Raw genomic sequence first — 26,060 nt, 5'->3', positions numbered from 1 at the left:
CAAAAACTTTCCAAACCTATCAAAAAAAATCATTGGATGATACAGTAAAAATTTTTTTTGGTCGCCGCGTTTCTTCTACGGGCGTATCGCACGAGGGGAAACAAAAAATATTTTAGTTAAGGCCTAATCTATGTCGAAAGATAATATTTGTAACATGAAAATAAAGTTTAACTAGAAGTTATTGTGATTACGTTAACATTTATTTAGGCAAATCGTACTCTTCCATATTTTACATAAAACAACGTTGTTTATGTTGGCATAGTTACCGACATTTCAAAGCACCCATTCAAATAATTAAAATAAAAGACCTATGGTGAAACTAAATAATTCACAGTTAAATTATTTGTTCTTTAAGAAATTCTTTAAATATTCAGCTGTATAAAAATATGTAAAATTAGTTGTATAATTGACCTGAAATTGCACATCATTCATGTTTCCAGCAACTGTTCATTATTTCTGTAATGTTTTATTTATAGTTAGAAGATACGAGTAACGTTACTTGTAGATGGATGTATCGTTAACTGGGAGTCCCTTCGTTTTTACTAACCAGTACGTCAACGGAGAAAATGATTTATGATATGTTTATTTATGAAAAAAGAAGCAACATTATCATAAACAATTTGGTCTCTAACTATTTTTTATATAAGCTGTATTTGAATAAAAAGGTAAGAACGTAGTACTTTTCTGATGCAAGTGATGCTTGTGCATGTCTCAGGTTCGTGTAACGCCCAATGTCAGGTGGGAGTTTCTGCACTGTCAGCTTTGCATTTAAAACCCTGTAAAAGAAGATGATATTTTATCAATACTTTATTGACGTCACATTTTCAACTTGAAATAACTTCTTTAAGATCATAACTTATGTTTTTACACCGAAAACCAGTAAACTACATATTCAACAATTATATCATTGCATTCACAAGATAGTATACAACACTGAATAATACCTATGATAAAGATCGGTATCTTCCCTTCCCCAACCTCTGTACAAATTTGGAAAGCCATTGACACGAATGAATTGGTTCTTCGAAAAAGCATTTACTCCACCAAAGTAATCCGTCCCTCTGTTAATATCAACAACATAAAAGACAGTATGTCGACTGGGACTAATAAATAAGGGGTCTATAAAGACAAAACGATACAGCTGTCAGATATCGGTTCAAATAACTGAAAACAAAATACTTGACCAAGTTATTAAATGCAGCCTTTTTGATATATGCAAATATAAATCTTGATAAATGTTCGAATACACATACGTCTCGTTTATCGCAATCAGTAATACATAAGTTCATGAGAGCATTAAGCAGTATTCAACATTTAGAAATGTACTCATACCTTTTAAAACTAGCAACCATATACTTCTGTATGGTATTTGATGGCGAAACTTACGTGTAATTTCTTTCGTTATTTATCGATACCATACGTTTCGGACGATCGTCACAACTGTACGTATTTTTTATATTTCTTGGTATAAGGTCAACGTCGTGAAATATGAAACAGTTGTAATTGTGTAGCCTCAGTGACTCATTGAACCCGACATTCATTAAAAGTCCTCTGTTGAAAGGCTTCGATGCTTCCTACAAAGGTTGAATATTTTTTCTTACTTAGGAGTAAAAGAAATATATAATGGAAATAAAATACACATGTTTGCAATTCAAAATACCATCCAAATTGAATTACATCGTCCCATTACATTTCCTGTGTGCAACTTGACACGATACTAATAGTTCCATTCAAACTTGAAATGTTACAGATTTGTTTTAGTAGTAGCCAAAGGATATCGGACATTTTGATATCTAAACTGCCTATCCAATAAGTGAAAGTTAAGCTAAGACCAGACTTCTGAATGAGTGTAAGAAAGATTGTAAAAGACCATTTCAAAATGTATTGTAGTAATTTGTACAAGCTGTGAACCAAACAACATGACTTTATTGGCATTTATGCTACTGAAATGAAAACAACAATCATTTTTCGAATTTTAATATATCCCCGTACCCCCTCCCACCCCCCACTGACGCAGTATTTTGCAAACCTTTGTAGATAGATATTATATACGTGTGTTGCAAAACTGATGCTTAGTCAAAGGGGAGAAGTGTTCAAAATAAAAGAAGAAGACACTACATACAGGATGTCAGTACATTATTGTTGTATAAAATTGTATTTACAATTATTGCATGTGTTTCCAAGACCTTAAATGTCGATAGTTTTAACCGTTTCATTAAATATTTGAAACATAGTATCTGGAAATATTTAAAAAAAACAGTGCATTTGTCTAAAATTCTATCAAAACATTGATATTGTAATAATTTGTTTGGTTAACCAGCCATGTTATGCAAAGACACTAACTTTGTAACAAACCCGTTGAATTTTCCAGAGAAAAAAAATTATAACAAAAACATGAGAGGAAACAACGATATTTCAAAGACATGTTTTTTAAACCCATACCGTTAGAATACAATTTGACTGGATAACCCAAAAGGTCCCCATAAATAAGCTTTAAAGGTCATCTTTGACATTATCTAACTGTATATATTCTATATACTTTACAGGCAGTTAGACAAATAAACTAGATTATTTTACTCTATGCAGCTAAAAGCATGGGCAAACAATTGTAATAATAAAAGTTGAATCTAACGGTAAAAAAAGATCATTACTCTAAGCAGCTATAACTAAAAGCAACCAGGTTAATTTGCAATTGAATCAATAATACCACTTATACTCATTTGCTTCTAGATCCCTGCCTTATCACAGTTAAAAATAAAATGTTTTTTTCTTTCTACATAAACTACAAAATAACAGAAATTGGAGAGATATTGCGACATCCAGTGCAAATCATTATGGTAAAAACGTTAGCTGCTTAAAATATGACTAAGTCGGTTGAAGTTTTCCAGAAACAAAAAAAAAATAATAAATAAAAATAAAGATAAAATAGAAAAATAATAATAAATTGTAATCTGCATATCATCAAGAAAACAGTTTTATGCCACTCATCATGCAAGGACAAAGCAATCCCATATCAAATTGTAGTGAAGAAGTGTACGACGTTTGAATTCACGAAGTAAACAAAAGGATGAGCTAAAATCCAAGTAAAGACTGACCAGGAGAATGCCTACATATAGGATTTTCAAGTGTAAACTGAAATAAACGTAGTTCAGCAGAGGGTTTGTTCAGCTCCTCTGTTTGTCAAGGACTTTTCCTGTCCGAAGTCAGAGCAGAAAGAGTCTAACTTTTAAGGGCACGACGAAGCAGGCTGAAAGACAAAATTTCACTCTCTCCCTCCGTCCGTTCTTTTTCTTTCTTTTTTGATTTAGGAGAAAAACATAGATGAGTCATCGCAACACCGAATAGGAAAGCATGGCGACTAACTTAGAAGTTTTAATCACCAAAGATGCACTTCATGAGTTCCGCACCATATCCTTTTTGGATAAATTCATTAACGCATTTTACGAATATTTGATAAAGATAAGCATTATTTTTGATTTTCCAAATTCTATATACTAAATCTCCATAGTGTACCGGATGCGTAAAACTAAGCTACAAGTGTTGCAAGGTTGGTGTTATATTTATTAAAAATTTCGGACGATCGGTAGCAAAATTTAATAAAAAGCGTTACGTAGTTTATGATTTTGGTAACATTGTTATAATAATGTTTTGGAGACATGAAATTTTCTATTATTAAAACCATCAATCTTTGAGGAAGCTCTTGCAAAAACGAATTAGTTGCGAAATTTAGACGCCGTATGATGCAGCTCGAGGACATTTCTATCAAGTTGTGAAAGGTAACAATTTTGAAAACGTCTCTTTTATCAAAATAGTTTGCTTCTATATTTGTATTCACAATTTTAAATTTAAAATTTAAAAAGATGCTTCTAGATCTAAGGTAAATTGTGTTTCATGATTTCTGAAAAATATAGATTGTCCATATTGAAAATATTATTATGGTACTTTTAGATTCCATTTAAAGCTTCAGTAGTGTCACACTGTGCCACAGTTGATAAACTGAGCATAACATCTCGTTCATAACAGTAAAACAATATATCAGCAATGAGCGGGGCGCAGGTAGACCCCATCGAGATACCAAGTACCAGTGTATAAGTTCATTACTAAATCTGATAAATATGTTATTTAAGAGAAATGTTAGATCTTCACAAAACTGATCACAACTCTTTCAAATTTACTGTAAGAAAAAATGCTTAAGTTTCATTACATACCAGATAATAAATATTTCATCTTACAAATATTTTCTAAAGAAAAATGTACCAGTTTTTTGTTGTTTTTTTTTCTTTTTTAAGAAAATGTGTAAAATTAGTATAAAGAGTAGAAAAACTACTTGTTGTCGAACGTTTGTATTGTGTGCTTTTTGATAACGTCTACAGAATTACTGATGGATGTAAACAGATTAACCCACAAGTTCTTTTTAACCTTGGAGCAATACTTCTGCGCATGGTCTTTAAATGCGGTAGTCAAAGAGTCAAAAGAAGATAAACATTTTTGAAGTGCATAGGGCTGAATTTGCAGTGGATTGAGCTTTATATAGGATGTTTTTTGTAGTAAATTGATCCAATTTAGAGTGCGGTGCTTCATCTGCTTGTCGTCAAGTCCTTCAATAAAATTATACATGACATTTTACAATATTATTCTCATTTTGTGGCGACAAAGTTTCATGTTTCAATTCATTTTGTAATATTTCTATGTATTTCATTCATTCATTTTGTTCAGTTGTTATGTTTAACGTGCACCGATACAATTATTGGTCATATGGCGACTGTCCAGCTTTGATATCGGAGGAAGACACCAGGTGTACCTCCGTGCATTTGCACAACGAGTGGGCACTTGGGTAGAACCATCGACCTGGATTGCTTTCTTACAAGAAAAATTAAACGCCCCGAGAGAGGCTCGAACCTACATTGAAGAGGGAAAAATGATTTGAAGTCAGCGGCCTTAACCACTCGGCCACCGAAGCCCCTAAGGTACTAAGGCAAGGTTTGATTCATAGAATTCAGTAAGAGCGTCCGAGTCTCATTTTAGCACAGTCATCAATCGTTGAGGTTTTTTCAGACAGACACATTTTGTAGTTAATGGACGAAGATATTCAGTATTAAAAATATTTAGATAAAATGTTTCTGATTTTTTTATCATCAAAAATCGTAAAATTACCTGTTATGATACGGCCAACCATTTGATAATCTTATTTGGATTCTTTACAGTCGCAACTGTCTGGAACATTAAGCTATATATTTGAATCCGAGACAATGTTGTTGTTACTAAATATTACGTTTCTAAGTGGTATATTATATTTGTAATAGAAAATATGTGCTTCCGAATTATTGAATATTTAGGAATAGAGTTAACTACAGATGGTGTGTAAAATTATTAGGTTAATCATTAAACTCTATTCCTTTTATCTAGAAAAGATAGTTTTTGAAATGCTCGTCTATAATCGGATTGAGAATCAACATGAGGACAAAGAAAATTTGAATCAGTGACGCATCTTCATTCAATGTATATGTACGTATAACGATATCAGTAACTTTTTTTATCAATTTTCCAAAACAACTATCCGATTTTTTGTTTCTTTTATCTGTCCATCTCAAAGAGTCAGAACTCTTTATATTCTTTTGTCATGAACACTATAGTATAGCCGATTAAACATAAGCAATACGGCAGTTAAAGTACATGCGGTTACAAATCTTCTGAACAATTCTGTAATATTACTTTTCATAATAATTCATTGTCCGAGTATTTCTACAGTAATGTTAAGTACCGAAAGCTCAGTAAATCGCTCAAAACAAAGTCGATTCTCTAGTCAAGACAAATAATTCAATTGTGATGAAATTAGAGAGGGTAAGCAAAATAGTGAAAACGCGCAATGTAGGAAAAATATATGTTGCACGACAACGCTTTTGTAGTCAATTTCATAAATAAAAAATGCAAAGACGTATCCCTACCATTTCTATGACAAATATCCCATAGTCGACTTTTTGTAGTTGCAGAAATGTGTGTATATTTTTCAAGAAAACTTTCAGATGGTTTTCTCTGTCTCTGTATGGAACTATGATGGCGACCCTCCATCTAGGTATACAATCATTAGGTGTGTAGAGTCCTCCGGGCAGCACGTTTCTGATCTGATGCTCTAAAACCTCCCAAGATATATTTTCAGTTGATGTGTTGTAGGATGAGTCTTAAAAAAATCATATGGACGATGCTGTAAGAATGAACACTGTAAGAACATAGGCTAATTAACTACATTATGGTTAAAATTGAAAATTAACCTAAAGTAATTATATGGAGGGCGTCAGAGGAAAAAGGATTGCACAAAAGTTATAAAATATGTATATGAAATAACGAAAATTAAGTCAACACGACTGATACCTTTTTTCAGTTTTTAAAAGCGTGTACGATATTGCTGTTAAGACTGTTGATTATTAATGAAAGCAGCCACATCATATAAACGAATACTCATGAGTATTGATAACTGCAAGGCAACAAAGGATGTTTGTTTGTTTAAAGAATAACCCATTTTGAAATGCGTCTGGTGCTTGAATATTTTCTTTCATTATTGAATCAGGTATAATTGTAAACATCAATATCAGTTGTAAGTTCCTTAATTGATTAAATGTGGTTTTTGTACATTTTCTGTACACAGATTTATAAGTGAGCAAAAGATGTTTATTTTTTTATATATTTTTTTTTTTTTTATAAATTACTAATAAAACGCGATATAATATTATTTATGTATAAAACGTAACCAGCTTCTACATTTTACGCTGGTATGAAAGAAACCAGACAAGGATAACCCAGATCCAAAGAATGTTACCGTCCATACAGTATTACACATGAAAAAATATAAGCGAGTGAAACCATACTAACGGGCATAGTAGAAAAACACATGTACGCATTACCACAAACGAAGATAACAAAGAAATTGATCCTTCCTTTATCTCACTTTTGACGTCGTCGCACAGTAAACGACCCGATTTTCGTTTCCTCTGTGTATCATTTATCATAGACAAGGGGAATTTAACATGAAATCTGTCCTAATTTTCTAAAAATAAATTCTTCGAATGAAAAAGCCCCAAATTTATACACAGAAGTGCTAAAACACAAATGAAAACTTGAATATTCATTTTCTAGGCAGATCTTGCAACTACACCACGATGGTACAATTTTTACCGAATTTCATGCTACATAAACTAAACCGTTATTAGAAAAAATGAAAAAAAAAAACAACAAAAAAAACCCACAATATTTTACCAGAAAACAAGCGTATGTTCGTTAAACTGAGCCAAACAAAGGGGAAAAATATCCTATGACCAATTGTCAGTGTCAGACAAGACATTCTGTTCAGAAGCCTTGTCAGGAATATCCTTCACTTCGGATCATGTGGGGTCAGATATAACATTTGTTGTCTACCCATCTGACTTGAAGGAAGTAATAGAGACTTCACTGGGATATTCGTAAAACAAAGATATAGGATCTTGGGCTTTTTACTGAGGAAATGCAAGGCTTGTTGCCTTAGAAAATGTAAAAAAAAAATCCGTTAATTAATATCCAATTTAATGGAAATCTAGCCGTGGATTAGCCATGTGTTTCATTCTTTGATGGCATTTTCAATTCAGAAAACAGCCCTTTGGATGCCTCTTTCTATCCCCGAAACCTGGTAGGAATCTGGTATTCTTGTACTCACATTATGCATAGACAGAATCGAAAATACTTACTTCAAAAAAAAAAAAAAAAAAAATGTGTCACGATTTCCGATCTAGTGTAACTTTGTCTTTGGGTGTTGCGTCTCGTTCTCATTATATGTTGTGTTTAAGAAATTAATGGACATGAAATTACTAACGGACGGACGGTCAGTGGAGGTAGCGTATTATGTTATTATCATATACATAATTTAGGCTTAAGTTTTCATTTTGTTTTGAACAGTTACTTTCCCTCTGTTTAAATGTAGCAAATAATTTACTTTCTGCAGTATGATAATACTTCAGGGTTTTTCCTGAATTAGTTACTAATTTATGAAGCAAGTTCTACAGCTTATATATATATTACTGTCCACAAATCATTCCCGATTAAATCCATCGTCATTAGGGTGTGAGAGAAGAGGCTAGTTTCTCTTTTTAAGCTGAGAGCCAATCAAGGGAACTACTGGTATATTTTTTACGTCTTTTGTATGACGCGGCCGGGAATCGCGACCTCCTGCATTGGAAGTGCATGCTTTACCACCAGACTTTCCTATATATTAAGTGATTCTAGAACATAGATTTAGAGATTTGGACATGTATAAATATTATTTTCACATCACTTCCGATATTTTTTTTTATTTTAACAAGACTACACTCATTGTTCATGAAACAAAACAAATGTGTTTTCAGTTTTGATCTAAAGCTGGCTTCAGACTGAATGTCTTTCAGATAGCTAGGTAGATCGTTCCACAATTTGGGACCAACGACTGCCATAGATCTATCTGCTAATTCTGTTCGCTGTCTAGGGATGTAAAAGTTAGTGTCACTTTGTGAGCGAAATCTGTATCGCTGTCGGGTAGGTACATACATTTCCCTCAGATATACTGGAGCTGTATCATTGATGACACGGAAGACTATTACTGAGACTTTGAACATGTCTTTAGTCTTAACTGGAAGCCAATGTAATTCTTTCAGAAGTTCAGCTCTTGGTTGTTCATAGGAAGCATTCATGACTACTCTAGCAGCAGCATGATTTTGGACTCACTGTAGTTTGTTGATTTGGTAGGCTATGATTTCGGTAAATAAACTGTTGCAGAAGTCAATGTGAGAATGAACCAGTCCATGCACTAATGATTAAGTTGATTTTTGTGTGAGATGTTTCCTTTCAATATAACCTTAAGGTTTCGTAACTTCACATGAGCTATCTGACACTTTATCTAGATGTGATGGTCAAATGTGAGTGTATTGGTTATAGATACACCCAGGTCTCTGACACTTTACGTCACATCCACCAACCGTTACACTTATGATGTTCAATTTCGCTATTTGTTGTCTGGTTCCATATATAACTATTTCAGTTTTAAACTGATTCATTTCCAGTTTGAAGGTTGTTATCAATTTTATGATTTCATTGAGAAAACTGTCGAGTTGTTGTAGAACAGTTGTCTCATTTTAAGAATTTCCCGCTTGAATTTTTAACGCAATATTGTGGTCATCCGCGTGTCCATAGAGATCGGATGAATATTTCTGCACCACTCCGTTGAGAGCCGATAAAAACAGGGTAAAGATCACTGGTCCGGCACAAGACTCTTCGGGACTCTAAACCTCAGTGGCTCTGTGTCATATGCTGACTGTTCGACTAAAACTTTCATTGTTCTGTTCATGAGGTAAGATTCTATTCATTTCAAGGGAGTGCTATGTATACCAAATTCATCTTGAAGGATTTGAATCAGTATCGGGATATCGATGGTATCGAACGCTGCACTCAAGTCCATCATGACCACGATTCTTACATGATTTTTATCTATGGTTTCCAAATGATCATTATAAATTTTGATCATTGCTGTTTCAACCCCATGACATTTTCTATAGGCACTTTGAAAAGCTGGAAGGAGAGTGCATGTTTATTGAATTGGTTTAGTGCAGCTTTTTCAAAATTTTGGGGAGGAATGTTAAACTTGACACCGGACGATAGTTTTGCAGTTCAAGTGGGAGACCTTTCTTCTTCAACAAAGGCTTTATTACAGCACTTTTCCATTCCTCAGGGAACACACCGGATAACAGTTATCGATGTACAATTTCTGTCAAAACGGGAGCAAGTTGTGAAAAATTCTCCTTTAATTTCTTAATTTGAATCACATCAAGTTCACAAATTGTAGATTTTGATACATTTACAAGTTTCAAAATATCGTTTTTGGAAAGTGGTTTGAACGCACTAAATGTAATCATAATCACAGGTGGATTTGAGTAGGAAGAATTACCATTGCTGGGTGTTTCAATTGGTATATTGTCAAGATCATTTCTGAGCTTATTTTATCAGCAAAGTATCGTAGAAAGTCATTTGCCAAAGATACTACACTTGCGTGTAATGAAGCTGATTGGCCTTCGACTTTCCCATTAAATCGGATGTAACAGCATATATTGCTTTTTGGTGTTTCCTTCTGTTTCTCCCATCTTGTTCTGGTAGTACTTATCCTTGGCCCTAGAAAGTTCAACACTACATATATTTTTACACCACTTAATACTTTCTTTGACAGGTCAGATTTGTCATTCATAAAGATTTTCTCTATCGATCGTTTGTATTGTTGCAACTGTTTTAGGTATCCTGAGTACCAAGGGACTGTCGGTCTACAGAGAATAGTTCATTCCTTTACAGGGACATGTTTCTGAACAATGTTTGACGTGATTCTAGTAAACCAGGTTTTTCGAATACTTAACCTATTTTTCGAGCGAAAATATCTAGGATTAACGTCGTTAACCATTGTCCACGCTCATAAACGTAGATTCAGTTCGTAGACCCAAGTATACACATAGGATAACGACCGAAATTCATAGTTCAATCGAGAAACCTAGTTTATCGAATGTAAACCATGGTTTACGATGTATCTACTAGGATTATCAAATCATCTATCAATTTCGGACGTAAACCTGTCTTTACGACCTTGAACTAAACCATAGTTTACGGACATGAACCTATATTTACGTGCGTGAACGTAGGTTTACGGGCGTGAACCTATGTTTACAAGCGTGAAACTAGATTTCTTGAACAAAACTATCGGTTTCCGGTCGTAGAGTTGCGCTTGCGATAAATTTCCGTGATTTCGGGAAAAAGACGGTATCCGTTAGGCAAGTGTTCGTGAAACGATAACCGTGAAACCTTTAAATGAAATACTCATGCGCACCGTTAAACGAGAACCGTGAAACGTGTGTTTACTGTGCCTGCGCAGCGAGAAAAGAAACGATAAACGTGAAAAATCTGAATCGTTTGATTCAATAGAGACATTATCATCTTTTAACAATACGGATTTGTGTTAAGGTCGAATTTTTGTAACAAGTCAATAAAATTAGATTTAAGTGATCTCGTGAATTAAGGATGTTGGATACGTTTCAGGCAAATTTGTTCTACAATTAAGAATTTTTTCATACTTTGCATGTTTGAAGATCTTTAGTATCTATTGCATATAAAAACAAAAAAAAAATGGTAGGTCACCGAACTCCTTTACATTATATCGGCCATTTTCTACACATACTGTCAAGACAAAAGTAAAATTTGAAAAACCTGGAAAAATTGTGGGTACATTTCAAAACACAAACTATCTTTATCAGTTGTAAAATAATTGTATTTCTAAAAATTCAGTTTGAATATGCTATGAAATCAGTATGAAATTTTAATAATTTTTACATAATACTGTAATTCATTTTCACAAGGCAATATAATTACCCACCCACTTTTTTCCCATGAGACCAGTACCTGTATCAGTCTAAAGATAGCATAACTTTATTTCTACAATTAAGATTTTTGAAATATTTTTTGTATTCATTGTGTCTCAAAATTGCTTCAAAATAAGGGGAAAAAACTGGGGGTCACCGAACATATAAGAGAGATATTCTGTATTTTATCATGAAAGTACCAAAAGTTTAGAATATTGGGGTTGGCTGGCAAATAAGCTATAACAACAAATATTTTTATGAAAAAAAGCCTAAACAATATGAACATGTGTGCAAAACATAATTTCAAATAACAAAATAGTTCCAAACCATTTACATCGACATTTCATCATAAAAAGGCATATGTAATATTACCCCACCCACTTTTTTAAAGTTAAGTATGAATTATATAGCATTGTTAACACTCCAGCATAAATATTACTATAACAATCTTCACCAAAGTAAAAAAAACATATGCATGGCTACATAATCTGGAATGTGTTGCATTATGGGGATGATCCAGTCAGTATGTCAAGAGTAATGTGCCCCTGATATAGTAAAAAATAGCAATAGTTACCCATTTTATACAACTGTATCATTTTTATTGAAAGAAATCTTGAATAAACTTATAGACAATGTGTACGACCATAGGGTCTTGCAAAAGCTAGATTTCAGGATTTTCAGACTAGTTAGTCCAGAGTTATCTATCCCTGTTATATAAAAAGTTGCAATATGTGACAATTTTAACGCTTTATTTTTTAAATTTTTACTTAACAATTTTGATCAGGTTTAACGTCAATGTATATGAGCACAAGGTCTTGGAATAACTCGATTTTGGGTATGATCAGACCAGTTTGTCTGGAATTATGTGCTCCTGTTATATCATAAAAGCTGTCTGTTAACAGCACACTTGAAGAGGTTTAGGGGATACAAAGCGGACACAAAATTGAAGGTTCAAACTTTGACTTTGAGTTGTGACCTTGATCTTGAACCGACATGGCTGACTCATTGGTTCTGCACATCGTCTTGATGAGGTGATCATTTGAACAAAGTTTCATGAAAATCCTTCAACATGTTCAAGGGGTTTAGGAGATACAGAGTGGACACAAAATGTTACGGAAGTATGGAAGATGGAAGGACTGAAGGATGGACAGAGACCATTCCTATAACCCCCACCACTTGTGGCGGGGGATTTATAAACACCACGACAATAACCAGGAAATGACCTTCAATTCAGCACCTATAAAATTTCATGTTGTAATATTTGCGTTTAGAGTACTAAAACAAGTCCCAGTACCGTACCGTATTATCATTTTCTAACAGATGGTTAACCACCTTAAATATTTCTAACAGGTAGTGAACCACCCCAAGTAATCTTAAATATTTCTAGTTGTCACTCAAAAATGTTCTGGTATGTAGGACTCTCAATGAAAATTATCTTATATATGATAATAAATCACCTTATATCCAGAAATTGTGTTATGCTACCTTAAATAATGCTTCTTATACTAAGATACTGAATTAAACCAACAGGCTACTTCTAATCAGGCCATAGAAATATATAAAGTGTGTAGTAGACCAAATACCTATCAAAGTATATTTCAAGTTCAGAATTGACTAGTACTGAAGTAAATTAATTTCTTTGTTAATTCACTGCACAATATATTATATTTGAAAATTTCTATTAATTGACTATTTGAGAAAAGTACCTTGGACCTTTCACCAATGAAATTTACCTAAATTCTCAAATATAAAGCAAAGAAAACCTGTAATTTGTTCAGGATAATATTAGACAGTAATGTTCAAATCAAATAATAGTACGTGAATTTGTATACTCGGTATCCCTTTTTAATGCAAAAATACACAAACAGATTTTCTGAAAATTTATTAATAGAACAGTTTTACTTTATGCTAAAATTAGTTAACCACTGGACCAATGAAAAATCAATACTACCTTGTAATGAGGATGTGGAAAATTGCTGGAATCCCAAAATGTGTACTGTAACTAATAAATGGGGATCCAGAAACTGAATCAAAACATAGGACAAGTCTAAAAATAAATATCACTGACTAAGAAAAGTATCAAAGTAGTGGCTTGTTGAACATATACCTTTTAATTGTTAAATATATTGTTTTTAAAAGAAATATTTATTTTGATGGCAATTTCAATAGATTTAAGAGATAAAATTGGTTTGAAAAGAGATAGATAGAAGATACTTCCAAATAACTATAAAATACATTATAGTTATTTGATACAATATGCAGAATCCCAATTAGTTTAATTCTGTTAAAATACCTTTTACAAAGTTAATGTGACTTGTGAAGTTTCTTTCTTTCTATCTTTTACAATAGCACATCATCCTGGCTGAAAGTGATTCTTTTTTTTTCCATTTGTACTTTATTGAAATCACTCAAAAATCGTAACTAATTACTCAAATACTAAACAGTTGTAAAGTTTCAACATCTAATTTTGAAAAATTTTTATTGCTTTAAATACACATTAATTTTATATTAACTCAAAACCTGTATGATATAATGAACACAATTCTATCAGATCACTAGCTGTTTACTATGAATCACTGTGTAAAAGTCAAATCAAAATAAATATAGACCAGTCTGTAAAGACTATCTCTTCTGTCACTGATAAACCTTTTCCAAACTTTTCCATGTACACTAAAATTTTCATTTTACTAGTATAATCTTTTTTATGTATGTTGTTTCGTCAGAATCACCGGTTTTTTTTCTGTATCCTAAACTCAGTGTTGTCGTCCTCTGTACTTGACTTTATACTTCTGTTCTGTCACCCACTAACATTATTGCTAAAATTTCTTCACTTGACAAATTAATCACTACATATGTATAAACATTAACATATGTGTGAAGTCTGGAGTACATCTGACATTATACTTGTAGGTCTTTATTAATTAATTCATAAGTCATCATGATAAAACATATTTAAGCACAGCGGTCCATTACTCCAGAAAGATAAAAGAACTTAAGGCCTCAACAGACGTTAAGTTCTAGTTGTCATGGTTGCACAACACTAATTATCTCAAAGGTTTTAAAATTGTACATCTTTCACATTCAGACAGTATTCCACTCCCATGGATATAAATAACAGAGCTTTATCTAGTAAACATAGTGCATCAGGTAATGAAAAGAATGTAATCATTCTAAATAAAAAATAATATCCCATGAATTTGATTATGCATGACACAAATGAGCCACGCCATGAGAAAACCAATATAGTGGCTTTGCGACCAGCATGGATCAAGACCAGCCTATGCATCCGCGAAGTCTGGTTAGGATCAATGATGTTTGCTTTTAAAGCCTATTGCAATTAGAGAAACCGTTTCATAGGGAACAGCATGGTCAAGACTGCGCAGATGCTGGTCGGAAAGGCACTATGTTGATTTCTTATGACGCGGCTCAAATCAGTTAACTTTTCAGTGCCATCCTTTTTCCATGCATTGGAAGCCATTTTATATTCAGATTTGTGTTTATTTTTTGAGCAATTGTTTCTGGAATTTCTTTCGTTTGCCTCTTATCAACTAATTATACCAATTTGTTGCTTGTCAACGTGGGTGGTACGTAAGGCAAAACTTATGAAATAAAACATGTCCTAATCTGTAAGTCAAGAAATATTTAAGAAATCAAGGAACAACATCGTACACACGATAACATTTGGCTGTACATCTTAAATTTAATTGGTGTGTTACAACAAAAACAATTACAGTACAGTATCAAATGACAATACAATATATTTTACATGACTCACCAGACTTTTGGAAACTATAAACCATAAATGAGCAAGAACAATGCCACACCAATCTGGACAACTTCCGCACTCATTCTGGTGCTGTTCTATTTTGTGTTGATGTTTCTCCATGTTTTTTTTTCCAGTATTTATTTTGGAAATCTTATGGAAAATGTAGACAAGCTTACTGTCGCTGGGTGGCTGCTTTTTATTTTCTGACTTTTACAGCCACAGTTTGACCGTCACAATATAAAACAAACTGTATACCTCGGATTAGTTCGACTAAAGATGCAGCTGCTGATTACATTTATTGCAATGTTTAAGCTGCCTTGACAAGTGGTCCAATTCAATTAGTGCTTCCTTCCTGCCATTCTGGAAACTGGACAAAGTCCTCATGGATCACTAGTCTAGGAATGTTCGGAATGCCAGACAAACTGTCATTTTTACGAGCCGTATTTAGATCTATAGAAATACTTCACAGTCTGTTCCGGTACTCTCGACAGCTAACAGTTACTGCCTAAAACTGATGGCAAATGTAAAACAAATGACAGACGTAGTGAGACGAAGAATTCGTCAACTTTTCAACCAAAAAACTGCATCAAGACGATTTAAAGCCTCAACGAATAGTTTCCTTCTAGACTTTATATTAAGACGCCAATTATTGAAGATTCTCTTGGAAAGCAAGCAAGAAATAAGTAAAATTCAACACACTTAAATTTTTCGACTTTACGTAAACCGAAATCATTCGCGCTTGCGCACAAAATATACCGAACTACCTTAAGGAAATCTCAGCGAAACTATGAATTTCCTCTATTTCACTTAAAATGTGAACGATATCTATTAAGTAAGCAAATAAACTACAGAAACTTATACAATATACTTTTAAAATATAATCAAACGTTTTTCTGAACATGTAATCCTTCACATTCTTTTGTTTCATCGTTAACATATATTGGATTTATTCATTAGTTAATAAAACACGTTATAATTTATTGTTGTCTGCATATGTCAGTGATATATATATATATATATCTCTCAGCTGATAATTGATTTGTATATGAATATGAACCACAGAATAAAGCATGCTCGCTATACTCAATTTAAGATAATTAAATGTATTTGATTTAGTTGACTTTTAGGCTCATATAGCCGGGTGCTGTATTATTTTGTCTATATGTATTTCAATACTTATTCACATGTCACGTTAATAAAACATATACTTACTTACGTATTATCAGCGGCATAATTCCACAAATCGATTTATCAACGCAAAAGAGAATAATATTTAAATTTGCGATTTGCTTTTGCTAACAATTAAGGAGAGGTAGATTTGATTTCAATAATCTGCTTACACATACTTAAGAGATATTTTTCTTTGCCTTAAGCGTAAAATGTCACAGTGGCGTGTCAATTGAATTTACAGTGTACAACTGATTCGAACATAAATAACAATATAATTTTCAAGCTTTCTCATTGATATAAACTGGTCAATAATCTGCATTGGAAGACAGTTGTGCCTCACATGTTGATTCAAACAATAGTTAACTATCTTATCAGGGATATGAAAAGGATTAAAGTCATAAAATTGTTAACGGATCCAAATGAGGCAATAAATAATTTTTAGAAAAAGCTTGCAAATGCGAGAATGAATTTAATTTCGTATATACCGATTGTTTTAAAAATAATGCATATAATTATTTTTAACAATGGTTATGATATTCTTTATACAATCTGACTTCACGGAATTGAAGTTGCACTTCAACTGAATTTGCGTCCGTTCGTTTCATTTACCTGATACTTTCCTTAAATGTAAAATTGCATTTTTCGAAAGAAGAATTAAAACATATCATACTCATGAAAACCCCGTACCCGCCGCTGGACAACCTCCCCATCCACCTGCAGCACACATATCTCCACCCCTTTATCCCCTATTTAACGTAAGCTTCCTCACCCCCATCCCACACCCCGCCATTATTACCGTTTTATTTTTTTCATTTACTTTTGTTTTCAATTTTGTTCAAATATTTTACATTCAGCCTGTTTGAAAATTGGAAATCGCCTCTCCGTGAAATTACTATTTCACAACTTCCTTTATATTTTCTTAATTTCTTACAGCTAACTGCAAAATGCAAAACAATGAAATAAGTAATTGAAAAAGAAAACTGAAATAGAAAGCAGTGAAAACAGCAAAAAGTAAATATCCGTATAAAAGAACATAGCCTTCTTTTGCATTTCACAAAATTGTTTGATTCCGAACAGTCGTCATTACAATATATTACACTGATTGACATGTCACCAATATCCGGTCCTAAAAAGTTCAAAGTGCAATACCGCTTTTGCTGTGTTTGAGATCTACTTATAATCAGAATTGAGGGTCCTCTAATTAGCATAAATTTGATGTTATCTTTCATACCGGTATCGGTGTTTTAAGAAAGAAATATTTATGCTATATTTTGTATCTCTAATGCGATTTCAGTTGGTAACATTTTTTGCGTAAATGTGAAAATGATAACGTCTATGTCGATGCTTTATTTTTTATGAGCGTTCGACTTTGAATCTTTGAATTTGTTTAAATTACTTTTGCAAATAATATCAATTAATGGCATTATTTAAAAAAAATGATAAATGATATCTTGCGGGAGAGATTGGGGACATCTCTATCTCAAGCCATACCTATTAAGTTAATTCCATGTAGAAATGTTGTTCAAGGAATCGGAATTCATTAATATCGGGATGTCAGTTAAAAATACACCCTCATATATAATATAAATGATAAAGCGGACAAATCCCGCCCTTAAATCTAACTGTATTAGACATCCATCTAATGGTATTAATCGCTATTTAGCAATTTATATCATATAATGTTTTTCAATTTCAATATTAAGAACGTATTTTAAGGCGACATGGTATAGAATATAGCGGCAAGAGGTAGTCCGGATAAATGTTCAGGGTCGTACGTCAAATTATCAGCATGATTAGGTATGTCAGAAAATGCAGATGGGTACAGGAAGCGTATGATATGGGACACTAGACCGTGTGGCCGAAACATTATCACTTTATTGACGATCAACAATCTTGGCATCTTGACATCGCCTTAACATTGCGTAAATCAGGAATTATTCTAAACTTTTTTATCAAATATCTAAATATACATGAGCCACATTATAAAGAAATCAACACAGAGGCTTTGCAACCAGCATGGATCCAGACCAACCTGCGTAGATCGCGCAGTCTGGTCAAGATCCATGTGGTCCGCGAACGGTTTCTCTAATTGCGATAGGCGTTGAAAGCGAACAGCATGGGCAGCGGATGCACAGGCTGGTCGCAAAGGCACTATGTTGATTTTCTCATGGCACGGCTCACATAATGCGAGACCATATTTTTCTTTAGTGTGCTACGCTTCAAACTTGTTATATTAAAAATTCTAACCAGCAAATAACCTATATATGTAGAGCAAAATCTATCGCGGGTTATTCTGCAATAACCGACGCGCGTGCAATTACGTTATCCTATCCAGATGCGTACCACGGTCGTAAAATGTAGTTACCTTTTTTTCTAACACTGTTGATACTAGTTTGTCGTGTTAGAATCGAAATAATAAGTTCTTAAGTGTGATTTATCGTAGAATAGCCCGAGCCTTTCGTTCATATGCGAAACAATAGATCACTCAGGCCTATGGCCTTTGTGATATATTATTACACGTAAATACTCAAATCACAGGTTATTCTGCAATAAACCACGATTGGTTTACTCTCGTGAACCCAGCTTCATGCCCGTTTACCTAGTTTTACGCTCGTAAACTTAGGATAACGACCGAAATTTATTGTTAAATCGAGAAACCTAGTTTATCGAACGTAAATATGGGTTCAAGAAAGTAATCTATGGTTTACGGCCGTTATCCTGTGTTTTCGCTCGTAAATATAGGTTAATATTTAATAATACTAGTTTTTCGAACAAGAACGTAATCATTGGACGATTGAAAACGGATGTGAACCTATGTTTACGACCGTGAACCAGAGTTTATTAACGTAAACCCTTTTTTACGTTCGTTAAACTATGTTGTTCGATTGAACTATTTATTTCTAACCCTAACCCTAACCCAAACACTGTAGCAATTACTGAGAGGCTGAATCACTCACGAAGGCCATCTAAATGATTGAAGACTCGGCAGAAGATATCCCCTCAGATTCAAAACCATAATTACTATCCATATTAGAAAAAAACAACATTTGATCTGCATTCTTTTAAAATGATGAAAACATTACATCAAAAAGATGTTCCTACATTAGCACTGGGATATGATAAGTATACCAACAACCATCTATCTCTCCACTTTCTGAGTGCAGTAGAATGCAAAATAAAAAGTAGTTTGCTAACTTTTGCTACGTATTCAAGTATGCTGAACTAGATTATACCTCTGTTAATAGCACAGGAGTACATCTGTTCATCAGGACTACCTGCACAATTTTTGAAAGAGGGTTCATTGCTGATAGACGTTTTCAACGGTACTCAACTAACAAAACATGATCTATTATCTGTATGAAATGCATAATATATTTTGAAACTGATATAGACATGACAAAATGATAACAACCGTCCTTAAATGGTAATACTTTATCAAAATAACTTTCATAACTGATGTGTAAATATTTCTAACAATTATCGTTTCCACCTCTTCTATTTTTGTCGCGACTGAAAATATTTCCTATATAGCGGGAACTTTAAGATAAGAATGAGGTTACCCTCTGCTTCTGTATCATATACTTTGAATGCATCAATAAGAAGGTTTGTTTTAAATGCATGCCATTACGGTAGCAAATATTCAAATAACTGTATCTCTTCCCTAAGTTAAGCCTTCCGCATCATAACATGTTAGATGATCTGACTGCCCACACAAAGTCAGATAACACAAAACATCTTATGTGTCACATGATGGAAACTGAGGATGATCTGAAAATTATTGATGGAACAGTTTCTCAAGTAAATGTCGTAAGTTTTCAAATGTAATCAAACAAAGGATTCTAACACATGATGATTATGTTTTACGGTAATATAAGTAGTGTATATAATACCGCAGCGGAGCCCTATTTCACCTAATTTAACATTCAGTCCCCGGTCCGAACTGACCAATGCCGGACAATTTAAAACCAAAAAAATAAACAAGTTTTAACAAATTATTGTTAAAACCTGTAGTAAAATATGATTAAACACTTCCACCAAATATTTGTCAAAATCCTACCACGAAAACATGGTCAGTTTAACCTGACTTATCCTCTTATCCCTATAAATTTTAACGACACCGGTGTCATTTTCTTTAACAAGTTTATCAATCAATATCGTTTGTGAGCTCAATGTAAAGCGACACCGGTGTCGTTCTATTGGTATTTACTTTCATTCATAAAGTTAACCGATATGTTTACTTTGTAGTACAATCCCGTTTAAACTTCCCTGTTTTGTTTGATTTTAAATTTGATACGTTTGCACTTTTACTATTAAACAAGTATTACAAGATTTAAGTACAAACAACTGAAATCACTCAACCGTTTGAGTATGCCATAGGCATATGCATGATTGAACATACGCTTTTGAATATTGTTTATACAACATATTTGATCTTATTATCCCCCGACGAAAGTCGGAGGGATATAGTTTTGGCGTCGTCCGTCCGTCCGTCCGTCCGTCCTTCCGTCCGTCTTTCCGTCCGTCCGTCCGTCCTTCCGTCTTTCCGTCCGTCCGTCCGTCCGGAGCCATATCTAGGAAATGGTTGGGAATATTTATTTAAAACTTCATATACATGTTCACCACAATGAGTTCTTGCGGCCCGTCAAGTTTCAGTCAGATTGCCCAAGTAACACCAGAGTTATGGCCCTTAGAAGTTTCTAGTGTTAACTATATAGGGTACTATAAATATGGCAATTTCTGCATCATAACTTTTGATATATTTGACCTAGAACTATGAAACTTAAACAGAATTTAGATCACCATAATGTGGTTGTGTACACACAATTTCATTTGGATTTATTTGTAAATTAAGAGTTATTGCCCTTTAATTGTATAAAAATCCACATATTTGTACATAACAAACTTACCATTTGGTACAATTTCATTAAATTTCTTTCATTCTTTTCCATGAACATTTATTGTAAACATGTGAAGTTGTGTACCCACACCTGGTCACCCCCTTACCTTGATCACACACCTCCCCCCTTATCCCCTGACCCCCCCCCCACCCCACACCCAAAAAAAAAAAAAAAAAAAAAATTCATTCCTTATTTTAGATTTTTTTCAAACAAACTTCATATACATGTTCACCACTATGAGGTTATGGGGCCCATTAAGTTTCAGACAGATTGCCCAAGTAACACCAGAGTTATGGCCCTTAGAAGTTTCTAGTGTTAACTATATAGGGTACTATAGATCTATAGATATGCCAATTTCTGCATCATAACTTTTGACATATTTGACCTAGAACTATGAATCTTTAACAGAATTTAGAGCACTATAATGTGGTTGTGCACAGACAATTTTGTAAGGATTTCTTTTTGTAACTTCAGAGTTATTGCCCTTTAATTGTCTAAAAATCCACATATTTGTACATTACAAACTTACCATTTGGCAGAATTTTATTAAATTTCTTTCATTCTTTTCTGTGAACATTTATTATAAACATGTGAAGTTGCGCACCCCACACCTGGTCACCCACTTGCCTTGGTCACCCCCCCCCCCCCCCCCCCCCCCCCCCTCCCCCCCAAAAAAAATTTTTTTTTTCATTTCTTATTTTAGATTTTTTTCAAACCTTCTAAGTTGTACCATTCCCCCACCTCACTTCCCCATCCAGTCATGCCCACCACTGATCATGCATCCTCTGCCCCCCACTCCAACTTCACCCTTTTACCTTTTTTATTTTTTTTTATTTTTAATTTTCAATCAATATTTATAATCAACATGTGAAATTTTGTTTCCTCTCCCATTCCCCTGCACCCCCACCCCCTAAAAAAATAAATATATACATATATCTATATATAGATATATATATTTCCATTCCTTTTTTTTTTTTTTTTTTTTAATGTTCAAACCTTCAACATGTTAAGTTCTGACTGCACAAACCTTGCCCTCAGCCGTTTCAAGATATCTTACCTGTGTTCTTTCATTCCAGTTAAACTTCAAGCTCACATTTCAATTAACTGCATTTAATTTTAAAAGCTAAGCTTATTACAGTAAGCATATCCCATTCAAAATAAATTCTTAAGTCAGGATCAAGGTATCATACATTTATTATGTACTCTTTAATTAAACATTTGTTTTCTGTTAAATTGATTTTGACTAATGAAATTATTTGTTTCTTATTAACATCCTTAACTTTTTGCCGGATATATCTTTTTGCCATTCCTCACCACAAACCCTTTCGGCGGGGGATACCAATTCATCGAATTTGCTTGTTTTCAATTAGTAAGTATATTATCAGGGTACACATAGTAATTAAAACTTTAATTAAGCTTTTAATCCAAAAGTCTGCTTCTATTATAGGATACAGGTTCATCCGATATGTAGAATCTGATGTAACTACCCATCAAAAGCATAAATGTTAATTCTGTAGATGCTGAATCGTTATAAGGATGAATATCAAACATTGTCCCTTGTGTTAAATAAATTTTAATTTTTTTCTTATACATAGATATTAACCGATCAGTGTCAAAGTCCTCAGCTGCCTCAGCTGTTATATTTACATTATCAAATATATCAAAAAATAAAACATCATCCTGAGGCCTTAAATTCCGCCACCTAAATATAAAATGTGATATTGGGCTATTAGTCGGTTTATACGGTTCACCCGGGGAGCTCGCACCCTTTAATAAAAATTTAATATCTATTATATAAGTTCCGGTTTTTCTGACTATAAACACACCACTCAAAAGCATATCTAGTACATCTATTTTATATTTTTGGTCTATGAGTATAAAATCTTCATAATCTACGATAATTCCAGGTCTTATTTCAAATATATTTAAATAGTTCAGATCGGCCATATTTTTATATGTTGAATGTATTCAGGCACCACGACGGTCAAAATACTTTTTCATTTGTATGTAATCAAAAGTATGATTATAATAGTATTCAAAGAGAAACACTTCACGTTTTACTTTTTCTAGTTTTTCTTCTATTTTCCTGTCTTTCTTTTTAAGTTTAAGAATTATTTCAGCTAAATCATCAAGTCGTTTTGTTGTGGCAACTTCAGAAGCAGATAAATTGTCAACAACGCCTTTCGTTCTAGCTAATTGTGTTTCTTGTTTTAAAAAAAACATTTTTTACTTTTGTAATTTCTTCAGCATTAGTGGTAATTTCTTCGACATTAGCGGTTATTGCTTTAGTATTAGCAGTAATTACCTGAGTATCAGCAGTGATTGATTCTCCTTGTTTAGCTGATATTTCAACTACAGAGTCCAAATCATTTATTATTTTTTTAATATTATCATTAATTATGTTAATTGCTTCAGTATTAGCAGTAATTAACTCTCCTTGTTTTAACTGATTTTTCAACTACAAAGTCCAGTTCATTTTTATGTTTTTCAACTTTATCATTAAATTCTTAATATCTTCTTGTAATTTTTTTGTAATATTACTTAATTCTGCATATTTTAAATTGTGACGGTTGTCAACAATACTAATCCAATTTCGAATTTGTTTTTTAAAGTCATCTATTTTAGAATTAAGCTCTTTTTTAAAGTCATCTAAAGCTGTGTCATGATCATCACCTCTTTGTGAAGCTGCCTTTTCCAATTCAGATTTATATTCTGCAAATTTATTTGAAAATGTATCGAGTAAATCTTGATTCCCTTTTGCCATTTCAGTATTTAGTTTATTTATTTCTGTTTTGATTTCTAACTGATACATATTTTGTAACTTTTTTTCAGCTTCAATAATCTTGTCTTTTATTTCTTCATGTTTAATCATACTATCTTTTAATTCTTGAACTTGAGTGTATAACTTTTCAAAATTGCTTCTAAATACTTTTTTTATATTGTCATCTGTCAAATCAGATTTATCTTCAAGTTCTTTAATAGAATCAGTCATAGCTTTCATTTCTTCTTCAATTTTACCTTGTAATTGATTAATTAATAATGAATTCTTTTTAAAATCTTTTGTTAATTCTTCAATATTCTTTACTTCTGCTTCTAGTGTTTGTTTTATACTTTTGACATCTTCAAGATTATAGTCATCTATTACACTTTGAATTTTTTTATACACAAACCGTCTTGAAACTGCATCGTTGGGTTTATCTGGATTTCCTAGGTTGATTATTTCATTACCTCCCATATCTAATGCTCTATTCATTGTGTTATCAAGTCCCTTATTTCTGTGAAGATACGATTCCGTTTCCTTTTTAAGCTTTTTGAATTGCTTTTTAGTAGCATAATCACTTAAATCAATATCAAATTTAACTTTACTTATACTGTCAGGTTCACTTATTTGTTTTACATCATTAAAAACTCCCATTATATATTACCAGTAAAGTTTTTTCTTAAAAACTTCCTTGGTTTGTCAATATATAAGAAATCATATTTTTGATTTGTTGCATTAGCAAAAGAATCACGATCTATATTTTGTTCATTACAAATCCTATCATTTTCCATTTTACCTGGACTTTCAAATAAAATATAATGTGAACAGTTAATTCGAATATCTTTTGGTGTTTTATAGTAAGACTGACTTAAATAAATAACACAACAGTTTTTGTGACGTCCTTGGATAAAGTATTTTGTTATTTCATTTTGAACTTTTTTATCTTCACATACAAAATCATCAAATATTACTACTTTTTGTTTTTCTGATTCAAGATTCTCACAAGGTTCAATTTGGTTGGGATCAGCTGAATATTCAAGTATTTCATTTGGATCTAATTTAATCTTTTTTGCAATTTGACTTAATTGGTTAATTAAATCTTGATATTTAGATTGTTCTAAGTTTTTAGCATACAAGTATAATTTATCATAATATATAAGAGGTTTTCGAAGTATATGCATTAATGTATTTGTTTTTCCAGATCCAGAAGATCCACATATTAACATTCTAAAACATGAATCTGGCATAAAAGGATAACGTTGTTTAAAGTTATTGGATTTATCACTTTTTGTATCATAATTTGGAATTTCCATTTATATAATATTACATTATTTTATAATATCTTACATTATCTTACATTATTTTACATTATTTTACCTTATTATATAAATGCAATCAAAACTTAATGAAATAAGAATAAGAAAAAAATTAGTCGGGCAAAAGATGAGAGCTCTTAGAGAAGAAATAATGAGAGAAAAAATAAGAAAAGCTACAAATCGGGATATGTATACTGAAATTTATAAGCCAATTACTGAAAAAATAGAAAGTCAAAAAGAACAATTATCAAGTCAGTTAAAAGCATTACCTGGAATAAAACAACAACTGGCATTAATTCCAGAACAGTTTGCTAATAAGATACATGAAATAGAAAATCTAAAAAGTTTGGAAGAGCTATTCCGAGAACCAACACGATTATTACCATCAAAACCGGCTCCTTATACACCAATAAATTGGGGGGATGAACCTACTGGATGGGTTCCTCAAGATGAACTTAAAAGATTAGAAGATTACGGAAGAGAAAAGATGGGAATAACTGAAGAATCAGAAGAATTTCCTGAAATTGTTGGGACAAGACCGGGAGCAAAGGAAATACCTACAGTAGATTTAGATGCTTCTCTAGATAATGATGTTTTAGAAGAATATGAATATTCCAAACCGTCTGAATTGTTTGACCTTTTAAATGCAAATATACTTGATCCTAATAAAATAGATAAAGACGATCTTAAAGACACAATAAATGATGTTACTGAAGATATTAAAAAATTAAATGGTCTAATAGCTAGCAAATCAAAATC

At 32.7% G+C, this 26,060-nt stretch overlaps 1 protein-coding gene across 1 annotated transcript in view; it reads right to left on the bottom strand.

Moving 5' to 3' along the window:
- Positions 1 to 631: 631 nt before the first annotated feature.
- LOC128555018 (beta-1,4-galactosyltransferase 4-like) overlaps positions 632 to 26,060 on the bottom strand; it is a 46,681-nt gene continuing 21,252 nt past the window's right edge. Inside the window, exons 2-5 of the mRNA XM_053536368.1 lie at positions 5,946 to 6,178; positions 1,387 to 1,574; positions 945 to 1,061; positions 632 to 776 (exon numbers count right to left, since the gene is read on the bottom strand). Coding sequence (XP_053392343.1) covers positions 632 to 776; positions 945 to 1,061; positions 1,387 to 1,574; positions 5,946 to 6,178 — 683 coding nt within the window. The remainder of the gene's footprint in view (positions 777 to 944; positions 1,062 to 1,386; positions 1,575 to 5,945; positions 6,179 to 26,060) is intronic.

Source organism: Mercenaria mercenaria, unplaced genomic scaffold, assembly GCF_021730395.1.
Source record: "Mercenaria mercenaria strain notata unplaced genomic scaffold, MADL_Memer_1 contig_947, whole genome shotgun sequence".
Lineage (NCBI taxonomy): Eukaryota > Metazoa > Mollusca > Bivalvia > Venerida > Veneridae > Mercenaria > Mercenaria mercenaria.
The sequence above is the reverse complement of the archived record's forward strand: the minus strand, read 5'-3'. Positions and strand labels throughout refer to the sequence as shown.